Here is a 24477-nt window from a genome sequence, read left to right on the forward strand (position 1 = left end):
GAGGTGGTTTAATCGCAGATGGCATTTCTGTTTCAATGAAACAGCGAGAGACACAGCTATTGAGAAAACAAAATTTTTCTGGCAGCTGTTTATGTGGACCCAAGTCATCGTATACTGCTTGATGATCAACAGCTTACTAAAGGAAAAGAAGCTCTGACTTAGGTAGCAGTTAGGATGCGTGGCCTACAGGAGGACTGCCAGGCGCCAGAGGACTTGGGTCCTGACAGTGCTACTGCTGCCATATCTTCATCCTCATCAGATGAGGACTTTGACAAGTATTTTTATGACATGGAGCATTCAAAGTGTTGCCGCAAGGAAAAGGATTTCACTCTGTCTCCTATAGCAAGCAGATTGACCATATTTCAGCAAAATGTTTCACTTGCTCTCAAAGAAATAGAAAAATTCAACCGTTCATCAAAACTGACTGTGCATGAGGCAATTCCTTTATACCCGGAAATTGTTAGAGATGTTGCCCATGTGGTTACGGCTTTGCCTCCAACCCAAGTTAGTGTAGAGAGGTTGTTCTCTAGCCTTAAAATTATTAGATCAGATTTGAGGTCATCTATGAAGAAGGATCTGATGGAGGCAATTCTATTTCTTAGAACAGATTCATTGATTGCACAAATGTTATTTAGTATGTTCTTGTTGAAACCTGTCTTTTGCCACTTACATAGTTTATTACATAGTTAGTGATATATATTCGATATTAGTGTATTACATTTACAATTTATTTGTTTTTTTTGTTCTAAAGTTGTATTCCAATAAATAGATATTATTCTATCTAAATGTCTTGATTATTTAATCATAAAAATTATTAAATGTCTGATGTTCACATTGTACTACAATAATTTTTTCACTTAAATATAAGCAATATTTGTGGGAGTCGGTGTAAAGGAAATTGAGGAGTCTGAGTCGCAGGTGTGGCTTACCGACTCCACAGCCCTGCCACTGAAATAAGGCTGGGGTCACACTGCGTAATGGCAGTCCGTTAATGCCGCCATAGACTCCCATTATGTGGCGCATCGCGACGTATGCCGTAAAGCAGCATACGTTCGACGTGCCGTAATTCACTGACGAAGTCTCGGACGCGGGCTGCAGCGTCTGAGGCTCCGTCACTGCTAGCGCTGATGAAGCATCAGCGCTAGTGGTATTGCATAACGCATATCGTGTTTTGCTGTAAGTGCTAACGCGTCAATGCTATGTGAACCCGGCCTTGGTCTCATTTCACTATCCTCACTTCAGAGTAATAACACGAATGCATGTACACTATGAAACCAAAATGAAGTATGTGGATGTATACAAATACACAAGCCAGCTGTGCAAGTGAGTTAGAGGGTCAAATGGATACACATAACCAGTAAAATTTATACCAGTGATAATGGTGAATACATAACCAGCATAGCATCGGGACCTCCTAAGGGATGCACCACCTGACACGTGTCAGATAATTCCGATTTGGGGGATGTCCACACAACATTTAACTTTATATTCAGTGGCTGAGTCGGGGCTGAGATTCTATATTATTTTTTTTTTTTTTTTTTTTTTTTAATTCGTTTAACCAAGAAAACAACATGTACACATATGCATACATCAGAATACAAGTGCATTTTGGCAGAATAGCAATTTGCACATTAAATTGTTTATACAATTTTAGTTTCACAGGTCTATGAATTATTGCTTAAATAGTAGTTTGACGATCAGGTGAACAGGAGCTTTTCCTGAAGCCGCCACTGCTGCAGCCGACGGGCTCGACAGGGTGAGTGGGGGGGGGGGGGGGACCAAACCGCCACTCCGGAAAGGAGACTGGGGGAGACCCGGGACACGTGTGGGCAGCGCCACAGTACAGAGGTGTACCAATATGGCGCTGCCCCGGAAATGGAGGAGATGACTTCCGGGTCCCCGCGGTCGGCACATGCGTGCTCCCCGGGGCAGAGAGTGGTGTAGGCTGGGAGAGGAAGTGATGTCACGGCTGGGAAACTTGAAAAAGGGAAGCGCTGAAACTACTGCTTGCTAGAACCGTCCTATAAGTATGGAGGACAGCGACCAGCTAGAGGAGCAGCCCAAGCAGCAGCCGAAACAGCAGCACAGGCAGCAGCAACACCACCATCACTGGCAAAAAGATAAGGACAGGCGCGAGAGCCGGTCCAGTAGCCACTCCACGCAGCGCAGCAGGTTGGCTGCGAGGAGCAAGTCACCTTCCTTGGATCAACCCGTGAGGGACCTGAATCCACCTCCCGAACCGGTACCTGCAACCGTGCATACCTGGGTGAGTGATCCATGTGAATGTTCCCTATTGTAATAGACTTCTTTCCCTTATTGGGGAAAGAAGAGAAAACAAAGAACAGGGAATGCCCCACCTGTAGCAGTCCTACCAGCCTCTTGGGATAAAAAGCTCTGCAAATCCTGCATGCAGGAAGTTCTTTGATGAAACCCTGGATTACGCCTCCCATCTAAGAGCTGTAATCTGATCGGAGTTTCAGAGCGCCCTTTCATCCCTAAAACACAAAGGGAAAGTATAAAAGAGGGATGTAGTAGCAGGTTCCCAGTCAGATCTCAACGTCAGGGGAGGTTACCTCACAGACTTTGGACACCGACTCTTCATCCTCAGATGAAGAAACGGGGGGGCCGTCACTGTTTTCCCCTAGATGAGGTAGACAGGTTAGTAAAGGCAGTAAGGTCTACCATGGGGGTGGTAGACTCTCGGCTTGATCAGTCCAGGACATAATGTTTGGGGGACTGGGCCAGAAGAAACTGAGTGTTCCCAGTAAACGAGAATGTACAGGGCCTAATAAAAGAATGGGAAAGACCGAATAGGAAGATCTCCATGGTCCCTTCCCTTAAGAGGAAATACCCATTCGACGAGGAGGCATTCACATCTTGGGACAAAGCCCCGAAACTAGATATAGCGGTTGCCAAGGCTTCAAAAAAAATTTGCACTCCCCTTTGAGGACATGGGGGTACTCTAAAAGACTCCTTAGATAAAAAGGCCGATACCTTCTTCAAGGGCACTTGGGAATCAGCTGGGGGAAATCTTAGGCCAGTCATAGCGGCATCATGTACCTCCAGGGCCCTCTTGTTATGGGTGGATCAACTAGAGAAACAGTTAAGGGAAGGTACACCCAGGGAGAAGATCCTGGAATCCATTCCAGTAATAAGGGGAGCCTCTGCCTTCTTAGCAGACTTATCAGCTGATTCAGTGAGGTTGTCATCCAAGGCGGCAGCCCGATGAACGCTGTGGCTCAGATGTTGGCCAGGCGACTTACAGACGAAGATGAAACTATGCTCCATCCCCTGCGAAGAAAAATTCCTATTCGGATAGACACTGGATGACACCCTCCAAAAGGCAGGGGACAAAAAGAAAGGATTCCCAAACCTGGGTCCTACAGGCTTTAAAAGGCCCTTTCGAAACAAATTTTTTTTTCAGAGGAGACCCTTGAGAACAAGAATGGGATGACAGAAGGAGAGATAGGGGGTGGTTCTTAAGTAACTCGTCCCGAGACAAGAAACCCTCCAAGTGACTGTTTGCCCAGAGTAGGAGGGAGGCTTAGCTTTTTTTTTTTTTTTTTTTTTTTTCTCCCAGCCTGGAGGAAAATATTGAACAACCCTTGGTTCAAGTTGATGGGACCAGGACTAAGGATAGACTTTCTCTCACCTCAAAAATGTGGAAACTCCACTAAGATCTTCAATACGAGAACAAAGAGCTCTCAAAAAAGAGGTCCTAAGCTTACTAAGCAAAAGAGTCCTCCAGGAGGTTCCCCTGCAGGAGAGAGGCAGAGGGTTCTACTCCCCTCTCTTTCTAGTGATCAAACCGGATGGTACCGTCCGGACAATTATAAACCTCAAAAGGTTAAACTATGACTCAAATTTTGAATTTGTTTTTTTTACGTAAATCAACAAAATTCTCTTCCCACATTGCTTCATGACAGTACGCATCGCTGAGATCTAATACTATCACATCCCCATCCACAAAGACTCCCAAAAATACCTCAGACTGGCGGTCTGCATAGAGGGCGAAATAAGGGAGTGTCAATACAGGGCCCTGCCATTTGGAATTTCTATAGCCCCATGAGTTTTCACGAAACTTGTAGCAGGAATGATTGCTCACCTAAGAGCAGGATATTTTAATCCCATATTTGGACGATTTTTATTTTTTTTTTTAATAGCAAGCAATTTGGCCCTAAAATGCAGGGAACAGAGTGGACTCTCTACAGAACCTTGGCTGGCTTCTAAACCTGAAAAAATCGAGGTTGGAGCCCAGCAAAGTTCAGGAGTTCCTAGGACTAACACTGGACTCAAACACCCAAGAGTGTTACCTGCCGGACTGCAAAAAAGGGAGAATTGCTCAGATGGTAGCAAGAGCAATTCAGAACCCTTCCATGACAATAAGAAAAGCTATGTCACTACTAGGGTCCCTCTCCGCCTGCCTGCCAGCAGTCCAATGGGCACAGCTACATACGAGAGATCTTCAATGGGATGTATTAACCAACCAGTTAGCATTAGCAGGTCACGTTACACTAGACTCCAAAACTACTCATACCCTAGCTTGGTGGGGAAACAGACAACCTATCCAAAGGGATTCCCTGGGTAATAAAAATCACACATATAATTACCACGGATGCCAGTCCCATGGGATGGGGAGCACATATGGGCAACAAGGTGGCTCAAGGGGAATGGGGAGGACAGGAATTAGAAGCCTCCTCAAACCAAAAGGAACTCTTGGCAGTAAGTTATGCCCTAACACACTTCCTACCCGTTCTGCAGGATCACCACGTCTGCATACTTTTGGACAATCAGGTGACGGTGGCCTACATAAATCACCAGGGGGGAACCAGGTCCCGGGCACTAATGAACACATCCTCCAAAATCTTCACCCTAGCCGAGACAAGCATAATCCCTCTGCACTGCATATACAGGGAACAGAAAACCAGAGAGCAGACTTTCTGAGCCGCACCCAGTTACGCCAGGGAGAATGGGTCCTAAAACAGTCCATTTTTCGACAGATTGTGTGGTGGTTTTTTTTTTTTTTTTGTCGGCAAACAGATCTATGTCCGGGGTTCCCCACATTTTTACAAAGTGGAAGCATTTTGTTCCCTAGACCCCAGGGGAAATCCCCGGACAATGGATGCGTTTATGTTCCCGTGGACACAGGGCCTAATGTATGCCTTTCCGCCAACCATTCTCATCCCAGCGGTCATAAAAGTCAGATAACAAGGCAAGAATGATACTAATAGCCCCATTCTGGCCAAAAAGAACTTGGTTCTCCTGGCTGAGAATGCTGTTTATAACCGACCCTTGGGTCCTACCAGATCTCAGGGACCAGTATTACACCCCCGGGCAGTGAACCTCCATTTAACAGCATGGAATTTGAAAGGGCACTGCTGAGGGGGAGGGGGTTCTCAGAAAACCTGGTTTCTACACTACAAAAGAGTAGGAAACCGATCACGAGAGCCTATGGGAGAACTTGGAGGGAATTTCTATCCAACTCTGGCGCAAGGGTTCAGGATGGAGTCCAGATTGACAAAATTCTCAAATTTCTGCAAAAGGGGTTAGAACAGGGGCTGGCGACTAAGGCTGAGTTCACACGTGGCGTTTTTTTCGCGTTTCCGCGGCGGTTTTAACCGCGCGATTTTGCCGCGAAAACGCGAAAAATAAGCATCCCATGCATTCCTATGGGATTCCGCAATGCTGTGCTGATGCGGTTTTTACCGCGGCGGAATCTCTTCGCGGTAAAAACCGCAGCATGCTCATTAATTTGCGGAATCGCGGCGATCCCGCACCCATAGGAATGCATTGTTCCGCTTACTTTCCGCATGTGGCTGTGCATACCATGCGGAAAGTAAGCAGAACATCAGGGTGAGTGATATTCAAGCTGTCAGCAATGCCACCGTTCACTAAAATTTTAGACGATAGTCATATTGAAACCTGACCCGGCATATCTACCTAAGGTCGCAACACTTTCATAGGTCTCAAGAAGTAGTCTGTCCTTCCTTACTTCTGCCCAAATCCTAGGAATAGAGGAGAGGTTTCACACCCTAGATGTGAAGAGGTGCCTAGTTCAGTACTTAGAGGCCACCAAGGGATGAAGGAAGGCTCTTTGTGCGTTTTCAGGGACCTCGGAAGGGACTCAAGGCATCCAAGAGTACCCTAGCAAGGTGGATAAGGGATGCTATTACCCTGGCATATTCATCCAGTGGGAATACCATCCCAGAGGGTTTAAAAGCTCACTCTACAAATGCAATGGCGACCTCATGGGCAGAAAGATCAGAGGTATCGATAGAACAGATCTGTAAGGCGGCCACCTGGGCAACACCTTCTACCTTTTTCAGACACTATCGTTTAGATCTAGCCTCTATACCTGACCTTCGGGAGAAGGGTCCTTCAGGCGGTGGTCCCTCCCTAAGGTACCAATCTCTGAAATTCTCCATGGTGCTGTCATGGGTGAGAGAATAGCTTATTTACTCACCGATTTTAACGGTGTTTCTCGGAACCCGTGACAGCACCCGCTTATTCCCCCCCCCCCTTCACGTGTACGGTGAGCACGATTTACTGTGTATTTTTGTTTAGACACGGTGCTTCTTGATAATATGCAATATTGTTATGTATATACTTTTGTTGTTAACCAACCTAGAGACGCTTTGATGCTCTGTAACCAACTGGGGGCGGAGGAGAGGTGCCGCCTTTTTATCTGTAGGTTCCTGTCCTTGATGGGCGGATCCCCTCTCTCCGTGGTGCTGTCATGGGTTCCGAGAAACACCGTTATCGGTGAGTAAGCTAATTTCAACTATAGCAGTCACGGTGATACCTAGCCTCCATTCCCCGAAATAGTGAGATGAGAGGAATTCCATTTATCCCAGATTGTTGACTTTCCCTAGACAACCCCTATTTTGGTAATGTGTTCGCTCATATGGAATGACCGAGTTCACCAGGTCAATCCAGGCTGAGGGGTGTGATCCTCCCATCCAACGTAGCGCCAACACCTTCCTAGCCAAAAAGTGTCTCTCGTAGAAAAATCCTAATAGTGTCCCCATGTGTCCTTGTCTAACAGCCCAAATAAACACACTAATGGACTGAGAGGAACAGGAATTTGCACTAAGGATGTTAATAACGATATTACTTCAGACCAGTATGAAAGGATAATGGGGCATCTCCACACCATATGCACAAAGTTTGCTTTATTATGACACCTCCAAAATTCCGAGGACTGGAAACGACCCATTTTGAAAAGTCATAATGGGGTTAGATATGACGTAAGATAATAATCTTTATATAGCGTCAACATATTCCGCAGCGCTTTACAGTTTAACAGTTTCAACACACAAGTCATAAGTAGCAACGTTAACAATATAATAATTAAAGCAAAATAAGACTAAACAAGACGACCCTGCTCGTGAGAGCTTACAATCTACAATGAGGTGGGGGAGATAGTACAGGTGTGTATTTACGATGAAGGTCCAGCCATCTTGAGGGATGGATGGAGATAGTGAATGGGCTACACACGCACACTTATACATAGAATGACTTTAATTAGTGAACGTGAGAGGCCGCTCTAAACAAATGTGTTTTGAGGGAGTGCCTAAAACTATGCAAATTGTTGTTAGTCCTAATTTCTTGGTAGAGCATTCCAGAGGATAGGAGCAGCACGGGAGAAGTCTTGGAGTGGGAGGTACGGATTAGTGCAGAGGTTAGTCGAAAGTCGTTTGCAGAGCGCAGCGATCGGCTAGGCCGATACAGAAATGAGGGAGGAGATGTAGGGGGGTGCCGCACTGTAGAGAGCTTTGTGGGTGAGAACAAGTACTTTGAATTGGATCCTATAATGAATGGGCAGCCAGTGTAATGACTGACGAAGAGCGGACACGTCCGAGTACCGATTAGCCAGATGGACGACCCTGGCCGCTGCATTAAGTATGGACTGGAGAGGGGATAGTCGAGTGACGGGGAGGCCAATTAATAGAGCGTTCCAATAATCCAGGCGGGAGTGGATCAATGCTACAGTGAGGGTTTTTGTTTCCAAGGTGAGAAAAGGGCAGGTTCTAGAGATGTTCTTTAGGTGTAAGCGGCAAGAGCGGGCAAGAGATTGTATATGGGATGTGAAGGAGAGATTGGTGTCAAACATAACACCCAGACAAGCGTGCCTGCTGCCGGGGTGGTGTTGTGGTACCACCCACAGAGAGGGAAATGTCAGATTTAGGGAGGTTAGTAGATGGCGGGAGCAGAAGTTCAGTTTTGGAGAGGTTGAGTTTCAGAGTGGACCTGATATTGGAGACTGCGGACAGATAGTCACTGACGTTCTGTAGTACAGCGGGGGTAAGGTCGGGGAAGACCTAGTTGTGTCATCAGCATAAAGATGGTACCGAAAGCCAAATCTGCTGATGGTATGTCCAATTGGGGCCGTGTAGAGAGGAAAAGAAGGCCAAGGACTGAGCCCTGAGGTACCCTGACAGCAAGAGGAAGAGGAGATGACATGGAGCCAGAGAACAAAACACTGAAGGAGCGGTCAGAGATGGAAGAGAACCAGGAGAGCAGTGTCCTTAATGCCTAGTGACTGGAGCCTAGATAGTTGGAGGTGGTGGTCAACAGTATCGAAAGCTGCAGATGGGTCAAGAATAATGAGCAAAGAGTGGTCACCATTACGTTTTGCTGTCAGAAGGTCATTGGTCACTTTGAGTGCAGTTTCAGTCGAATGTAGGGGGCGGAAGATGGACTCTGAAGGGTCTAGAAGGGAGTGAGTGGAGAGGTAACGGGTAAGGCGGGAGTAAACTAGGCTCTCCAAGAGTTTAGAGATGAAGGGGAGATTGGAGACTGGTCTGTGGTTTGTGCAGGATGGGTCGAGAGCGGGTTTCTTTAGTAATGGAGTAACGATGGCGTGTTTGAAGGAGGATGGGAAAATGCCAGAGGAGAGGGAGAGATTAAAGATTGTAGTTAGGTGGGTTGGGTTGTGACGACTGGGGGAGATGAGGGAATGGGGTCGGTAGTGCATGTAGTCGGACGAGAAGAAGAGGAGTCTGGAGACTTCTTCTGTGGGATCAAATGTGGAAAGTGAGCCAGGGGAGATGCAGGAAGGGATGGGAGTCACAGCACTTGGTGGTTGTTAGCAGATTTCCTGACAGATATTATCTATCTTTTCTGTGTAGTGGGAGGCCAGGTCATCAGCACAAATGTCTGTGATGGGGGGCTTGTGCTTTTGGCCTGAGGAGGGAGTGAAAAGTGTCAAAAAGTTTCTTGGGGTTGTTGGCTAGTGAGGAGATCAGGGTGGTGAAGTAGGTCTGTTTGAGGTGAAGGGCAGCGTTATAGGTTCTTAACATAAATTTTGAAGTGGATGAGCTATAATTGAGTCATTCTATTAGTAGATGAAGATACTTTAGTTGGCGATTCAAGAATCTCCTCCCAATCCTTAGCCTGAGCATCAGGATTGAGATCTCCCCACTTTCTCCTAATCGTCATCATAGCAGAGTCAGTTCCCACAGACAGCATGTACTTATAAAGAGTAGAGCTACTGCCCTGAGGACCCTGGGATTTTAGGATTCCTATTAAAGGGAGAGATGAGAGGTTGGGTCATGCCTGAGTAACATAAATGCGAATGCACAGCTGATCTGAGTTGCAGATAACGAAAGAATTGGGATCTAGGGACATTATATTTAAGTTTAATTGTTCAAGAGACATGAGGATATTACCTTCATAAAGTCTTTAATAGAGGAAACCTTATGTGAGATTCAAAAGCCAACGGAACAGCATCGGGAAATAGTTATTGTTCCACAGTGGCATTTCAGCTATAGTATCATTAAAGTAGATCACTTTTTTTTTTTTTTTTTTTTTTTTTTTTATATTATATACCTGTCCGGGGCTGAGATCTGAACCCTCACAAAATGGTTTGGGCATGTGCGTTGACAGGGCCATAGACTATAGTGATGCAGATGGAGTCAGTGTATTGCTGTGCATCATATTGGACTGCATATGCCTAATTCGAGGCTGGCAGCTAGATATGGTCCCTAACTAGATGCTTGACAGACTTAGTTATAATCCGCTAGCTCCTAAATTGCACTAGCACCTCATTTTTCTCTGTATACCTTGTCATGGCTGTAAAACAAGGGAACAGTATAATTTATTGGGGAAATATAGGTCTAGTGGACTATAGTAGTAATATTGTCAATGACCGTTTCATATTTACCTTTTTTGGCTACATGTCACTTTTTTAAATAGTAATTGACTTTAATATAAGTAGTCTGTTTATTGTACTGATGTTTATCCAAAAACCTGTGATGTGGTGGAGACTTTTTTTTTTGCCTCATTTAATGTAATATGTATGTCTGGTTGAAATTTGATTTTACTATGTGTATTTGGTTTGTCAGCACCTCCTGTAGTTTGAATTGCTCCAATCCCCTCCATAAACTTCCTTATGAAGTGTATTGTACCATTATGTTCCCAGCTGATAGCTATGTGAAGACTTCTGTAACAGAAATGCTAATCTGCTGGAGATTCCCCTTTCACTTGTGTTCTGCTTGTAGGTCACAATGCTGTCCTGCTAATAGGCATGTTACTTTGTGGCTGGTCAGCAGAACGCACAGTACATGATGGGAAGGGTAGTCATAAGGCATTCACAAGATGTTATGTCTGACATGCTTGTAATGTCATTGCAGAATTACTCTCTTGATTTGCTGCTATTTATGCTAATCTGCTCTGCCATTATCTGTTAAGTATTTTCTTTTTTTTCCAGCCAAAATGACCATGTGAGGGCTTATTTTTTTGTGGGACTAGTTGTACTTTTCAGCAACACCATGTGGTTTTAACATATCATGTACTGGAAAATGGTAAAAAAAAACTCAAGTGCGGGGAAATGCCAAAATAAAAGTGCAATCCCACAGTTTGTCCCCCCCCCCCCCATGTTTACTAAATGCTAAAACTGACCTGCCTTTATGATTCTCCAGGTCATTACGAGTTCAGACACCGATCATGTCTATTTTCTTTTTTATTTAAGTAGTGGAAAAAAAAATTCCAAAATTTGTTTAAAGAATAAATTAAATTGAGCCATTTTCCAATACCCGTAGTGTCGTGTTTTTTTTTTTTTTTTTTTTTTTTATGATCTAGGATTGCTTGAGGGCTTATTTTTTGCATGCCGAGCTGACATTTTTAATGATGCCAGTTTGGTGCAGATGCAATAACGGGCGATCAAAAGGCAATTCTGAACGCGGCGATTACCTAATATGTGTATTTGTATTTTTTTTTTTTTTTTTTCTTCAGTAGTTTCTATGGGAGACTAGAAGCTGCAATTCTTCGATCTGCTCTCTTGCTATGAGCGCTGCCCACCGGGGGGACGCTAATAGCTATTTGGCTATGACAACCATAGAGGTCTGCTGGAGACCTGTCATGCCGACGCATAGGTGACCTGCGATCATGTGACTGGGTCACAGATGGGTGGGTTTAGTGACACACTTCTGGTAAGTGTGAGTTAAATGCTGCTGTCAGACTTAAAGCAGCATTTAACTAGTTAACAGCAGCCGTGGGTGGATCGTGTTTCCACCCGTGGCTGTTATGGGCACATGTCGGCTGTATAGATCAGCTGTCATGTGCCCGGAGAGGTGTGGGCTCAGCGCCAAAGCCCACACCAAACAGGAGGCGTCTGACATTGGCGTACTAGTACGCCCGATGTCGGAAAGTGGTTAAAGGAGATAAAAAGGAAAACGTGCGCGGCCGCGCACACACTGGCAGACGTTGCTCTGTCATCAGAAGCCTTGGAAGGGCGTCAGAGCAAATAAGGAGGCCTAACCTTGCACCAAACTCTTGGCTACACCAAGTGTGCACTGAAGTCTCCTCATTCGCAACATGAATTATTAGACATGGGTCCAGTAAGAGGCAGGGCTGTGGAGTTGGTATAAAATGGACAGACTCCTAAAATAACTGGGTACAGTGCAATGTGATGGAAAGTTATGTCATATGTCTGTTCTGTTCCTGATCTAAGGATCTCCGCTTTTAGCTGAGATGAATCTGTGCTGCACGTTATGTACATGCTCAGTAGTGACCAGTGCTGTGGGCTTGGGGAAAATGAGGAGTCGGAGGTTTGGCTTGCGAACTCCACAGGCCTGGTTACAGGTACAGTACTAGTATGGTTGTTAAAGGGCTAAGTCCCCTGCAACACTTTATAGCCCATTTTAGGGGTTATACACTTGCTTTTAAGTGCCTACTGAGCTCTCAAAATGCACTGCTCTTCAGTGATCAGAAACTATCAAAGTTTGGACTGTAGTTGTTGATCATGCACGACAGAAAATTTTCACATGAAGTACTCAGTGTGTTCCTTTTATTTTCAGGCATCCTTCCTTACAAAGAAGTTAAACATTGGCGGCAAGAGAGTAAACCTTGCTATTTGGGTATGTCTTTTTCATTTATTTTTTTTGTGTTCTCTCCTGTTTCTGCAATACATTTATTTCTAAATGGTTTTTTGACTTGTGATCCTAGAAGGTGGGGATTTAAAACAAACTTATATGCTGGATTTCATGCCTGGGGGGGAAAACCTGTATTACGGTGTATACCAGACCAATAAAAGAGAACTTGGAACAGAATGTGACTCTTCCACTTGCTGATGTTAATTCCAAAACTCAATCTTGATTGAAATGTAAATGTACATGAATATGGGGAAAAATTTTTTTTTAAAGTTGACAACTGACCTTGACATAGGTTATGTTCTACCACTAAGATCTTCCAAAAGTCATAAATGGTGGTTTAGTAGGTACTCCAGTCAGAAGTGAGTAAAGTGGTAGTGAATCCTGTTTGTTACTTCATTTATACAAGGGACTCTGGCTCCTTTCTTGGCATCAGGAATTGTCCCTGCACCCCCCAGCAATCATATATACTGTGCATAGCGTCACCCCACGTCACTAAATACCTCTCCCCTACGCCTCATTGGGGGACACAGACCATTGGTGTTAAGCTGCTTGCCACTAGGAGGAGACTCAGAAAAAATTAACTCCTCCTCTGCAGTATACACCCTCTCGCTGGCTGAGACTTCCCCAGTTCTTGCTTAGTGTCTGTAGGAGGCACTTGAGTCTGGCTTCGGACCCCAACGTTTTTATTTTATCTCGTGAATTTTCTGTAAATTTTTACTTTTTAACTGAGTGAAGGGGTCGACGGATTCTTTCTACTGTCTGATCTCCCCTGAACCAACAGGTGAGAATGCGGCGTATACCTCCCCGTACCCTTTCCTGCGACGACTGGGGCATACCTGATTCTTCTGGGCGACTGTTCCTCTATGGTACTGATCTCCCCACACGGATACGAGGGCAAGCGCACGGAGAAGACTTTAGGAGCGCTTTCGGATGCCCTGAATCGGCCCCATAGTATCTCCATCCCCCTGCCCATAGGGAGGATCGATTGAGGTATACCCCTTTAAGAACTCCTCTGGCTCTGCTACATCGCCTGGGAGGATATCTGCAGGCTCCTGGACAGCGCGGCCTGCATGAGCACCGGATTGGAGGTATGGGGTCGGGTCCTGGTCCCTGGGAAAAGCGCTGACCTAGTCTCAGCAACAGTACACCGGCTCCCTGTCGCAGCCCCCCTGCTCCCCCCCCCCCCCCTTCACCCGGCGCTTGCAGCGGGTAGGCCCAAAAATTTAGTCCCTGGATTTTCGGCCTACTAGGCTGCAATTTGCATAGCACCGCCGCCCACGTCTTTGGCGCTTCTCGCTCTGTACGAGAAGCGCCCTGCTAGTCTCGGGGGGCCATGTCCTTTTCCCCTCAGGCTCTCATGGCTGCGGGGGCTTGTGCACGGACGGACAGCACCTGGTGACGCTACACCGCTATTCCTCCCGGGGACACGGCGTCAGGACCGTGGGTAAGCTGCGTCTGCCATCAGAGCAAAGCTTAATCCCTTCTCTGCACATTCCCTGCGGCTGCAGCCCAGGCTCTGCCTGTAACCCTTTCAGTGGTGCTATGTCTCAATCTAAGGAAGCTAAAAGGGCTACTAAGACGCACACACAGATTGTACCACTTGCAAGACTGCCTTGCCTAGTGCCCAGACTAATCCGTTATGCACGGATTGCGACCCGACTTGTGCTCAAACGCCATCCGCTGCGACGGTGCTCCCTGCGTTTAGTCCCCCTGAGTGGGCTGCATCCCGGTCTGTGGAGTCACTGACCAAGGCTATAGACTCCCTCTGGGAATCCTCTTTAAGTCAAAAAGTGTCTTTACCGCCCAAGGAGGGCTCTGGCGACGGCCGGGAACCTTCCTTAACAGGGGCAGTAATCGTTCAAGGGATGGTCAGGTCTCTAGAAAACGGACCCATGATGTGTCTCCTAGTCACCCTTGCGCTTTAACATCGGCGAGTTCTGTCTCTCGCTCTCCCTCTCCTAATATTTGCAGCGAACACAACTCTGAATTCGAGTCTGACTTGTCAGTCCCTCAATCACCCAAATGACCAAGAGTCGCTTGATTCTCTTAGAATCAGTCAACAAGATTCTGACGTTGGACGAGGAAAATATTCTCGCTCCGGAACACGTTATCTCCTTTAAGAAGACTAAACGTGTACGCAAGGTATTTGCCAGCCATCCGGAGTTTAAGGACATTGTCCAAAAACATAGGGACCGGCTACATAAACGGTTCACAGGGCAAAATACCCCTTTGCTCCAGATCTAATGAAGGATTGGTTAGTCTCCTTCGGTGGACCCTCCTGTATTGTCTTGCTCCTATCCGTTTCTGAATACTCTTCAGTCAGAAACCCCTCCGATCGTCAAATTGACTACCTTGCTCACTCAATTTTTGGAGCTTCAAGAGCGGCACTTTTCCCATCTTTCGCAGCTACTTGGGTGGCTAAGGCAATGGCCACTTGGGCAGAAGTCTTACTGCCTTCCAAGGTAGTAATCTTTCTCCGGAGGCAACCAGTGTCGCCAGGCAGATAATTCACGCAGGGGACTTTGTAGTGGACGCTTCTTTAGATGCCGCTAATTGCGCTGCTCAGGCAGCCGCTAATGCAGTCTCCATTAGAAGAGCCCTTTGGCTATGTGACTGGCGGGCAGATTCCACCTCAAAAAAGATTGTTGACTTCTCTGCCCTATCAACTGGTTGCCTGTTTGGAGACTAACTGGACAAGCTCATTTCTGACAGCAGGGGGAACAGTAAATTCCTTCCCCCAACAAAAAGCTGTTCCGCCTTTTCGGAATCAACAGCCGACTCGTTTTAGACCTTTTCGCAACAATTCCAGTTGGTCTTCAATTCCAGTCATCTACTTTCAGTCACACCTGGCTCGCGGTCGTGTCCCGTTTTTTCCAGTCCTCTCCACCCAGGTAAAGACCACAGCCTTCCTTTGGGCCGTTCATGCGCTGCAAGGGGATGGAGTCATCATTCCAGTCCCTCAAGACAAAAGGTTCATGGGTTTTCATTCAAACCTTTTTTGTGGTTCCAAAGAGACTGAACGATTCGGGCCCATACTGGACCTCAAGCTGTCAAGGTACGGCCATTCCGAATGGAATCCCTCCGATCAGTTGTCGCCTCCATGGAGAGAGTTCCTAGCATCCATCGATATCAAAGACTCTTAGCTTCACATCCCGATTTGCCTGTCCCACAAGCAGTTCTTGCGTTTTGCAATTCGCGAGGAACACTTCCAGTTCGTTGCCTTGCCCTTCGGACTTGCCAACGCCCACAGGGTCTTTACCAAGGTCATGGCCATTCTTCACGCTCGGAGTGGTGGTACTACCATATCTGGACGACTTGCTGATAAAGGGACCGTCCCTTCCAGCCTTTGAGGAATCTGTGGATATCACCGTAAATACACTTTCTCGTTTGGGATGGAAGACTTAACTTGGAAAAGTCTTCCCCCAACACCGGCTCAGCAGATTTCCTTTTTGAGTGATTTTGGACACTTCCCGTGGGTTGGTCATTCTCCTTCCAGAAAAGGCCTGAGCCTTACAACAGGCAGCGCAGACTCTTTCCCGACCAGTTTGTCACTCCATTCGGTTTAGCATGAGAGTTCTCAGAAGGATGGTGGCAGCGATGGAAGCGGTTCCTTTTCTGCCCTTTACAACATGCGTTGCTGTTAACTTGGGACAAGAACCCGTTCTCTCTGGACTGTCAGTTCCTTCTGTCCCTGTGGGTCAGACAAGCCCTCAAGTGGTGGACACTGAAATCCTCCCTGAATCAAGGGGAAGTCCTTTCTCCCAGTACGATGGTCGGTGGTGACCGACGCAAGTCTTCTGGGCTGGGGTGTTTTATTTTCGTCACCACAGGGTTGTTGGTCAATTCGAGAGTCACTTCTCCCCATCAACATCTTGGAGAGACGAGTGATCAGATTAGCCCTACTGAGTTTTCACCATCTCCTCGCAGGCCAGCCCATCAGGATCCAATCTGACAATGCCACGGCTGTGGTGTATATCAACCTTCAGGGGGGTACTCGGAGCAGGATGGCCATGCACGAATTGAGTCGCATTCTCCGTTGGGCCGAGACCAACCATTCGCCCAACTTGGCAATCCCGGGGTTAGACAATTGGGTGGCGGATTTTCTCAGTCGCCAAGGCCTTGCCTCAGGAGAGTGGTCTCTCATCTGGAAATCTTTCAGCAGATTTGCCATCGCTGGGGGACTCCGGATGTGGATCTCATGGCCTCAAGACTAAACAACAAGGTTCCTCGATTCATTGCGCGATCCATGCGTCATTGGAGCAGACACCCTAGTTCTCTTGTGGCATCGGTTACGCAGAACTAGTAAAACTAGTCACAGACGTTCCCTGACAGCTTCCAGATCGCATGGATCTAATCTCACAGGGCCCGATTTGCCACCAGAACTCCGTCGCCCTGTCTTTCACTGCGTGGCCGTTGAATCCTGGATTTTAGCACAGGCTGACTTTTCTCTCGACGTGATCTCCACCATGATTAGTGCTGGAAAGTCCGTGTACATGTGCATTTATCACTGCACCTGGAAAACCTTCTTCTCGTGGTGTAAGAACCATGGTCGATCCCCTGTGGTGTTTTCCATTCCTTCCATATTGGAATTCCTACAATACGGACTAAACTCAGGCCTCGCGCTTGGCTCGCTCAAGGGCCAAATTTCAGCCTTGTCAGTTCTATTCCAACAAAAAATTGCCACAACTACAGGTGAAGATGTTAATTCAGGGAGTTTCCCATGTGGCGCCTCTCTATAAAAGGCCATTGGAATCATGGGACCTTAACTTGGTTCTCAGAGCCTTACAGGAGGCTCCTTTTGAACCACTGCAGGGCGTACCACTAACTGTTCTCTCTTTGAAGGTGGTCTTTCTAGTGGCAATTACGTCAGACGAGTCTTGGAATTGGCAGCCCTGTCCTGCAGTCCTCCGTTCCTGAATTTTCATCAGGACAAGACTGTTCTCAGGACGTCTCAGTCTTTCCTGCCCAAAGTCGTGTCTTCCTTTCATCTCAATGAGGAAATTGTTTTTTGCCCTCCTTCTGTCCGGCACCAGTCCATCGCTTTGAGAAGGCCCTCCACACCCTGGATGTGGTTAGGGCTCTGAGACTGTACATCTTGCAGACTGCTCCCATCCGCAAGTCAGATGCCCTGTTTGTACTTCCAGAGGGGCATAGGAAGGGTCTAGATTCTTCAAAAGCCACGCTAGCCAGGTGGATTTGCTTGGCTATTCAGGAATCCTACCATGTCAGGGACACACCTGTCCCAGCAGGGATTAAGGTGCACTCTCCTCGATCAATGGGCGCCTCTTGGGCCATTCGGCACCAGGCGACTGCAGAACAGGTCTGCAAGGCTGTGACTTGGTCCAGTCTGCACACCTTTACAAAATTCATTCTCAGGCCTCTGCGGATGCAGCTCTTGGCAGATGCATCCTGCAATCGGCAGTACTACAGTGTTAAATCAGTGGTACATAGGGTATTAGCAGTTGTATGCTTTCCACCCAGGGACTGCTTTAGGACATCCCACGGTCTGTGTCCCCCAATGAGGTGTAGGAGAAATAGGGATTTTTGTGTGTACTCATCGTAAAATCCTTTTCTCCGAGCCAGTCATTGGAGGACACAGCACCCACCCTGTTTAGCCTATTGGCTCACTGTAGCATTCTTAGGTTTTGAGTTATAATTATTTGAATGTTCCTACTGCTTTTTCACCAAACTGGGGAAATCTCAGCCAGCCAGAGGGTGTATAGTGTAGGGGAGGAGCTAACTTTTCTGTGTTCACTTGGTGTCCTCCTAATGGCAAGCAGCATAACACCCACGGTCTGTGTCCCCCAATGATTGGCTCGGAGAAAAGGATTTTACGGTGAGTACACACAAAAATCCCTATCTTTAAAGGTAATCTATCACCAGAAAAAACACCACTATTAACCTGCAGATAAGGGGGATAGTGGCATTCTTATGCTGCCTGGTGCCTGCACTCTGCTGAATGTTGCAGGGGAGAAAATGAACTTTATTACATCTGCATCATTCCCTTTTCATTCACAGGTTGTGTCACCTGTAACTGTGCCCTCCCTACCCCCAGCATTAGGGCTGACTGTCAGTCAGGGCCGGGGGCTTGGTTACAGCCGCCGCTCTGTATTCTCAAAGCGGTGACTGAACCCACATTTCCCCTGTCCCTGGCTGACATGGCTCTGCTTTGGAGTTGGAGGTTTGGTTTCAAAAACCACTCTGTGTACTCAGAGCAGTGACTAAACTAGTGCCAGCACTGTCCCATGACTGAAATTGCAGTGTTCGGCTATGTACAGGCGCTGGGTAGCATACTACTGTTAACCTGCAGATTAACCCCATATCTGCAGATTAATATATTTTATTTTTTTGTTTTTGTGAATTACTATGTAATCTGAGAGCACCATGACTACTGATGTGTAGCTTACTAGGCTGTGTTTTATTAGAGGAAGATTCACTACAGGACAAGCTACCTTGTGCCTCCTAGTCCATCTACACCCTCAGCACTGATTGGCAGCTCTGTCTTAATATGGTGTACACAGAATCGGTGGTATAGGTGGGGCTATATACAGCTCTACCTAGATCTGCAGTAGAGAAAATGGTGATTCTGAGGGCAGTTCTACAAAGCATCAGATTGTACATGGACCAATGTTAGTATATGGGGGCTGTGTGGCTTTTTTTTTTTTTTTTTTCTTGGTCCGACGCCTCCCATTTTCTTGATATGCCGTCCTTCTTGGTTCATGTGGATGACTCATCCCTGCATCATTCATACAGTCAGCTTGGCATTGAGCTCCTGCGCAGGTGTACTTATCTGCCCTGTTGGCAGAGCAAAGTACTGCAGGCGCTGGGTCTCTAATATTTTCTGGCACCTGCGCACTCCAGTAGTTTGCTCTGTCCTCAACAGGGCAGAGAAGTACGCCGCCTGCACAGGAGCGTGAAGCCGGGGAGCCAGTGTGGCTGATGCAGGAACGCATCATCTGCATGAAGCAAACAGGAGGGCGGCTTTGTGGGAAGACGTGAGGTGCCAGACCAAGAAAAGCAACACCTATTGGACCGAATCGCCCCGCAGGTGACTAGAATTTATTTTTCAGATCTTCCAGGTTGGTTTGGGGACAGATATACAGCATTATATCTTTTCGATGCTGTATATCCGCTCTGAAAGATGACTCTTATCGACCAAGCCTGGTGACAGGTTCCCTTTAATGAGTAGTTCTTTTCTGTATTGCACAGTCCAGAAATGCTGAAGTTGTGGCTTTTACCCATTGATAAGTACTTGGCAAAAGCAAGGCTGTAGTGATAAGCGAGTATACTTGTTACTTGAGATTTCCAGAGCATGCTCGGGTGATCTGAGTATTTGGATGTGCTCGAAATTTAGTTTGTCACTGTAGCTGCACGATTTGCAGCTGCTAGTCAGCCTGAAAACGTGGGGATTGCCTGTTTGTTAAAATAAAATCCCCCACATGTATTCAGGCTGTCTAGCAGCTGCAAATAATGCATCTGCAGCAGAAACTAAATCTCCGAGCACGCCCAAAATACTCGATCACCCGAGCATGCTTGGGGAAAATCTTGAGTAACGAGTATACTCGCTTATCGCTACAAAACTGTTATTTTGTGTTGTCATACTGTCAGTTGTTGATCTTGTATGTTTTTCTGTTTGTATAGGATACTGCTGGTCAAGAGCGTTTCCATGCACTTGGCCCAATCTACTACAGAGACTCTAATGGAGCTATATTAGTCTATGATATTACAGATGAGGACTCCTTCCAAAAGGTATCGCCCGGCCTGTGATAGTTATCTGGGCTATTGCATATTTACTTTGCATTTACTCTAACTAAGCTTGTCCTTTTGCCCAGGTTAGAGTATAATATGTTTGATTCAGGTAATACAAACGAACACCGTAGAATAGGCCAGTCCATTTTATACAATATGAGCTTTCCACTTTTTAAAGGGTTTGTCGAGACTTGGGACAAGTCTGCTGAATCTGACACCATCTCCTGTGCTAGTCGAAAGTCACATAACCTCATAAATACTGTTTACATACTTGCAGAGATGTACTGGCTAAACTCGATCCACTTCTCTCAATAGAAGGGGAGTCTGGTAGGCACAACTAAGTATGTAATTCATTATGCATAGGGAATGATGGAAGCATGTGCATCGCATGTCACTGACTGCAGACTTTTGTCCCTAGCCCTTACTACACCTTTTAAGGTGCCGATACACATTGGATTAAATTTTGATGAAATTGATACTTTTGGCTATTTACCTGTTCCCGATTTTGGACATTGGGTACGTGATGGCGTTTTTTGCGTGCACAGGAGCTGTACGTGTGATTGCTGCCAGGTGGGTAGCTGACACCCAGCACTCACAGCCAGGAGTGGTGCCTACATCGCTTCCGGCAGTTTAACCCCTGCAGCATTTAGAAGGCAGGTAGAGAGCGGGGTCTCCCTCTGATCGGTGCCCCCTTGGGGGGCTTGATCGTTGTCATGGTGATTTGATGTCATGGCAACATCTGGGTCACCAGGCTACGGCAAGCCCCTCAGACCAGGCGCAGATCACGGTCTGAGTGGCTTATCAGTGCAGCACTGACGGTTATATGTAAAAATTAAAAAAATACATTTGGTGTTGCTGTGTCCGGGACGACCTGCCCCATAAAACTGTATCTCTAGTTGACCCCTTCAGAAAACACCGTAAAAAAAAAAAAGTGGCAAAAACCAATGCTTTTTCATCATATCGTGAAACCTAAAATGGAATAAAATGTGATAAAAAGACTTAACTATTTTTATTTATATACTAGCTGAAGAGCCCGGCGTTGCCTGGGCATAGTAACCAACTGCGGTTAGTTATAACAAATTATAATGATTATATTGCACACAAAAACATTTCACATCATATATTCAACACTACAGATTTGCAACACAAATTAACTAAACGATTACCCAAGTATTGATAGTTTTTTATTTTCAACTCATTCAAGAGCCTTTTGATAAACAGCATGTGTATCTAACCCTATCCTGTGTGATAATGTCTGCTGAGCTGTGTACCTAATCCTCTCCTGTAATACTTTCTGCTGAGCTGTGTATCTAATCCTCTCCTGTGTGATACTGACTGCTCAGCCGTGTATCTAATCCTATCCTGTGTGATCCTGGTGAGCCGTGTATCTAATCTTATCCTGTGTGATACTGGGCTCCCCCTGCAGTCTGTCAGAGGGTGGTCTATGTTGGCACGGTAATAAATTGTGTTATTTCCAGCTTTACAGAAGGACGATAACACCATTGAAATAAGAAAAGGCAAAATTGTTTGAATTGGAACGCGTGGGGTTAAAGGTTACAATTGCATCTGTCAGGATAGATTTAGGGTATGTGCACACTTAGTTTTTAGTCTCTGCGGATTTTGTAGAGAAAACCGCAGGAAATCCGCAGGACAAAGTGCTGCGGTTCTTCTGCGGATTATCTGCGTTTTTTTCTGCGGTTTTGCCCTGCGGTTTTACACCTCATAATGGATGAGGTGTAAAACCGCAGCGTTTCTGCCCCAAACAATTGACATGCTGCGGATTGTAAACCGCAGCAAAACCGCGCGGAAAAAAAACGCAGCATGTGCACAGCTTTTTTTTTTATTTCCATAGGAAATAAAGGTACTGTACAACGCAGCAAAATCTGCTGCGTTTCTGCAGAGCCAAAAACGCTGCGGAAACGCAGCAGAATCCGCAGCGTGTGCACATACCCTTAGGAATGAACAGTCATGTGTGCCGCAATTATCAGAAACCTAGTCCGCAGTGTTTTGAGACATCTTGTCGAATAGCTAAACGGGTGATCGTTATCTTAACCCCTTAGCGACAGAGCCAGTCTGCAGCTTAATGACCAGGCCAATTTTTACAATTCTGACCACTGTCCCTTTATGAGGTTATAACTCTGGAACGCTTTAATGGATCCTGCTGATTCTAAGATTGTTTTTTCGTGACATATTGTACTTCATGTTAGTGGTAAAATTTCTTTGATAAGTCTTGTGTTTATTTATGACAAAAACAGAAATATGGCGAAAATTTTGCAATTTTAAAACTTTAAATTTTTATGCCCTCAAATCAGAGAGATGTGTCACACAAATTTCTTAATAAATAACGTTTCCCACATGTCTACTTTACATCAGCACAATTTTGGAAGCAAAATTTTTTTTTTTTTTGTTAGGAAGTTATAAGGGTTAAAAGTTGACCAGCGCTTTCTCATTTTTACAACAAAATTTACAAAACCATTTTTTTTTTTTTTTTTTAAGAGACCACATCATGTTTAAAGTCATTTTGAGGGGTGTACATGACAGAAAATACCCAAAAGTGGCACCATTCTAAACACTAGACCCCTCAAGGTGCTCAAAACCACATTCAAGAAGTTTATTAACCCTTTAAGTGCTTCACAGGAACTAAAGCAATGTGGAAGGAAAAAATTAACATTTAACTTTTTTTTGCAAAAAATTTACTTCAGAACCAATTTTTTTTTATTTTCACAAGTGTTAAAAGAGAAAATCAACCACAAAATTTGTTGTACAATTTCTCCTGAATACGCTGATACCCTATATGTGGGGGTAAACCACTTTTTCAGCACACGGCAGAGCTCGCAAGGGATGGAGCGCCGTTTGACTTTTTCAACGCAGAATTGGCTGGAATTGAGATCGGATGCCATGTTGCGTTCGGAGAGCCCTTAATGTGCCTAAACAGTTGAAACCTCCAACAAGTGACCCCATTTTGGAAACTAGATCCATTAAGGAACTTATCTAGATGTGTGGTGAGCACTTTGAACCCCCAAGGGCTTCACAGAAGTTTATAACGTAGAGCCGTGAAAATAAGAAATCTATTTTTTTTTATTTTTTTATTTTTTTTTTCCACAAAAATGATCTTTTCGCCCCCAAATTTTTATTTTTACAAGGGAAACAGGAGAAATCATACCCGCACAGTTATGCGATTTGTCCTGAGTACGCCGATACCCCATATGTGGGGGGGAACCACTGTTTGGGCGCATGGGAGAGCTCGGAAGGGAAGGAGTGCCATTTTGGAATGCAGACTTTGATGGAATGGTCTGCGGGCATCATGTTGCGCTTGCAGAGCCCCTGATGGGCCTAAACAGTGGAAACCCCCCACAAGTGACCCCATTTTGGAAATTAGACCCCCTAAGGAACTTATCTAGATGTGTGGTGAGCACTTTGAGCCCCCAAGCGCTTCACAAAAGTTTATAAACGCAGAGCTGTGAAAATAAAGTCATTTTTTTTTTTCCACAAGTGATTTTTTTAGACCCCAATTTTTAGACCCCCAAAGTTGGCAAATAGTGGAAACCCCTCAATTCTTGCCCCAGCCCTAATCCTAATTCTAACCCTAATTCTAGTTCGCCCTAACCCTAGTCGTGACCCGAGCCCTAACGCTAATTCTAACCCTAGCCCTAAACCTAGCCCAACCCTAACCCTAATGGAAAACTGAATATTTTCTTTATTTCATTATATTGGCCTATATAAGGGAGTGATAAACGGGGGGGTTATGTAATAATTTTTTTATTTTGATCACTATGATCGTTTATCATAGTGATCAAAATAATGAATGGAATCTGCCAGCCGGAGCCGGCAGATTCCCGGCGGGCGCACTGCGCATGCGCCCGCCATTTTCCCGATGGCGGCGCCCATCGGAGGATGCCGGCGGGACGTGGGACCACCAGGAGGGGACGGAGGGCCACAGAGGTACCGGGGGGATCGGGGACCCTATTTCTCCCTCCTCTGATGTGCGATCACATCAGAGGAGAGAGAAATTAAATGTAAAATCGCGGCTTTTTTTTTTTTTTTTTTTTGCGGTTGCCGTGATAGGGTTAATAACGGCGATCGCAAAAGCGGGGGTCGGTAAAAACCGATTCATGTTCTCTGGGGTCTCGGCTACCCCTGGCAGCCGAGACCCCGGAGAAAATCCGACACTGGGGGGCGCTATTCACTTAAATCACAGCGCCGTGAATTGACGGCGCTGTGGTTTTAGTACCCTTAATTACCGCCGTTAAAAGGCGTATCGGCGGTCGTTAAGGGGTTAAAGTGATCATTTCTGGATGACTGATCGCAGCAAGATAATTCATCTCCTGGTATCATTGGGCTTGTACAATGACTA

General features: G+C 45.9%; 1 protein-coding gene across 1 annotated transcript in view; it reads left to right on the top strand.

The window, feature by feature from the left end:
• RAB21 (RAB21, member RAS oncogene family) overlaps window positions 1-24477 on the top strand; it is a 45033-nt gene that overhangs the window by 14831 nt on the left and 5725 nt on the right. Inside the window, exons 2-3 of the mRNA XM_073555535.1 lie at window positions 12300-12359; window positions 20016-20123. Coding sequence (XP_073411636.1) covers window positions 12300-12359; window positions 20016-20123 — 168 coding nt within the window. The remainder of the gene's footprint in view (window positions 1-12299; window positions 12360-20015; window positions 20124-24477) is intronic.

The sequence above is a fragment of the Dendrobates tinctorius genome, unplaced genomic scaffold (genome assembly GCF_039654945.1).
Source record: "Dendrobates tinctorius isolate UK_male_01 unplaced genomic scaffold, ASM3965494v1 ptg000224l, whole genome shotgun sequence".
Taxonomy (NCBI): Eukaryota; Metazoa; Chordata; class Amphibia; order Anura; family Dendrobatidae; genus Dendrobates; species Dendrobates tinctorius.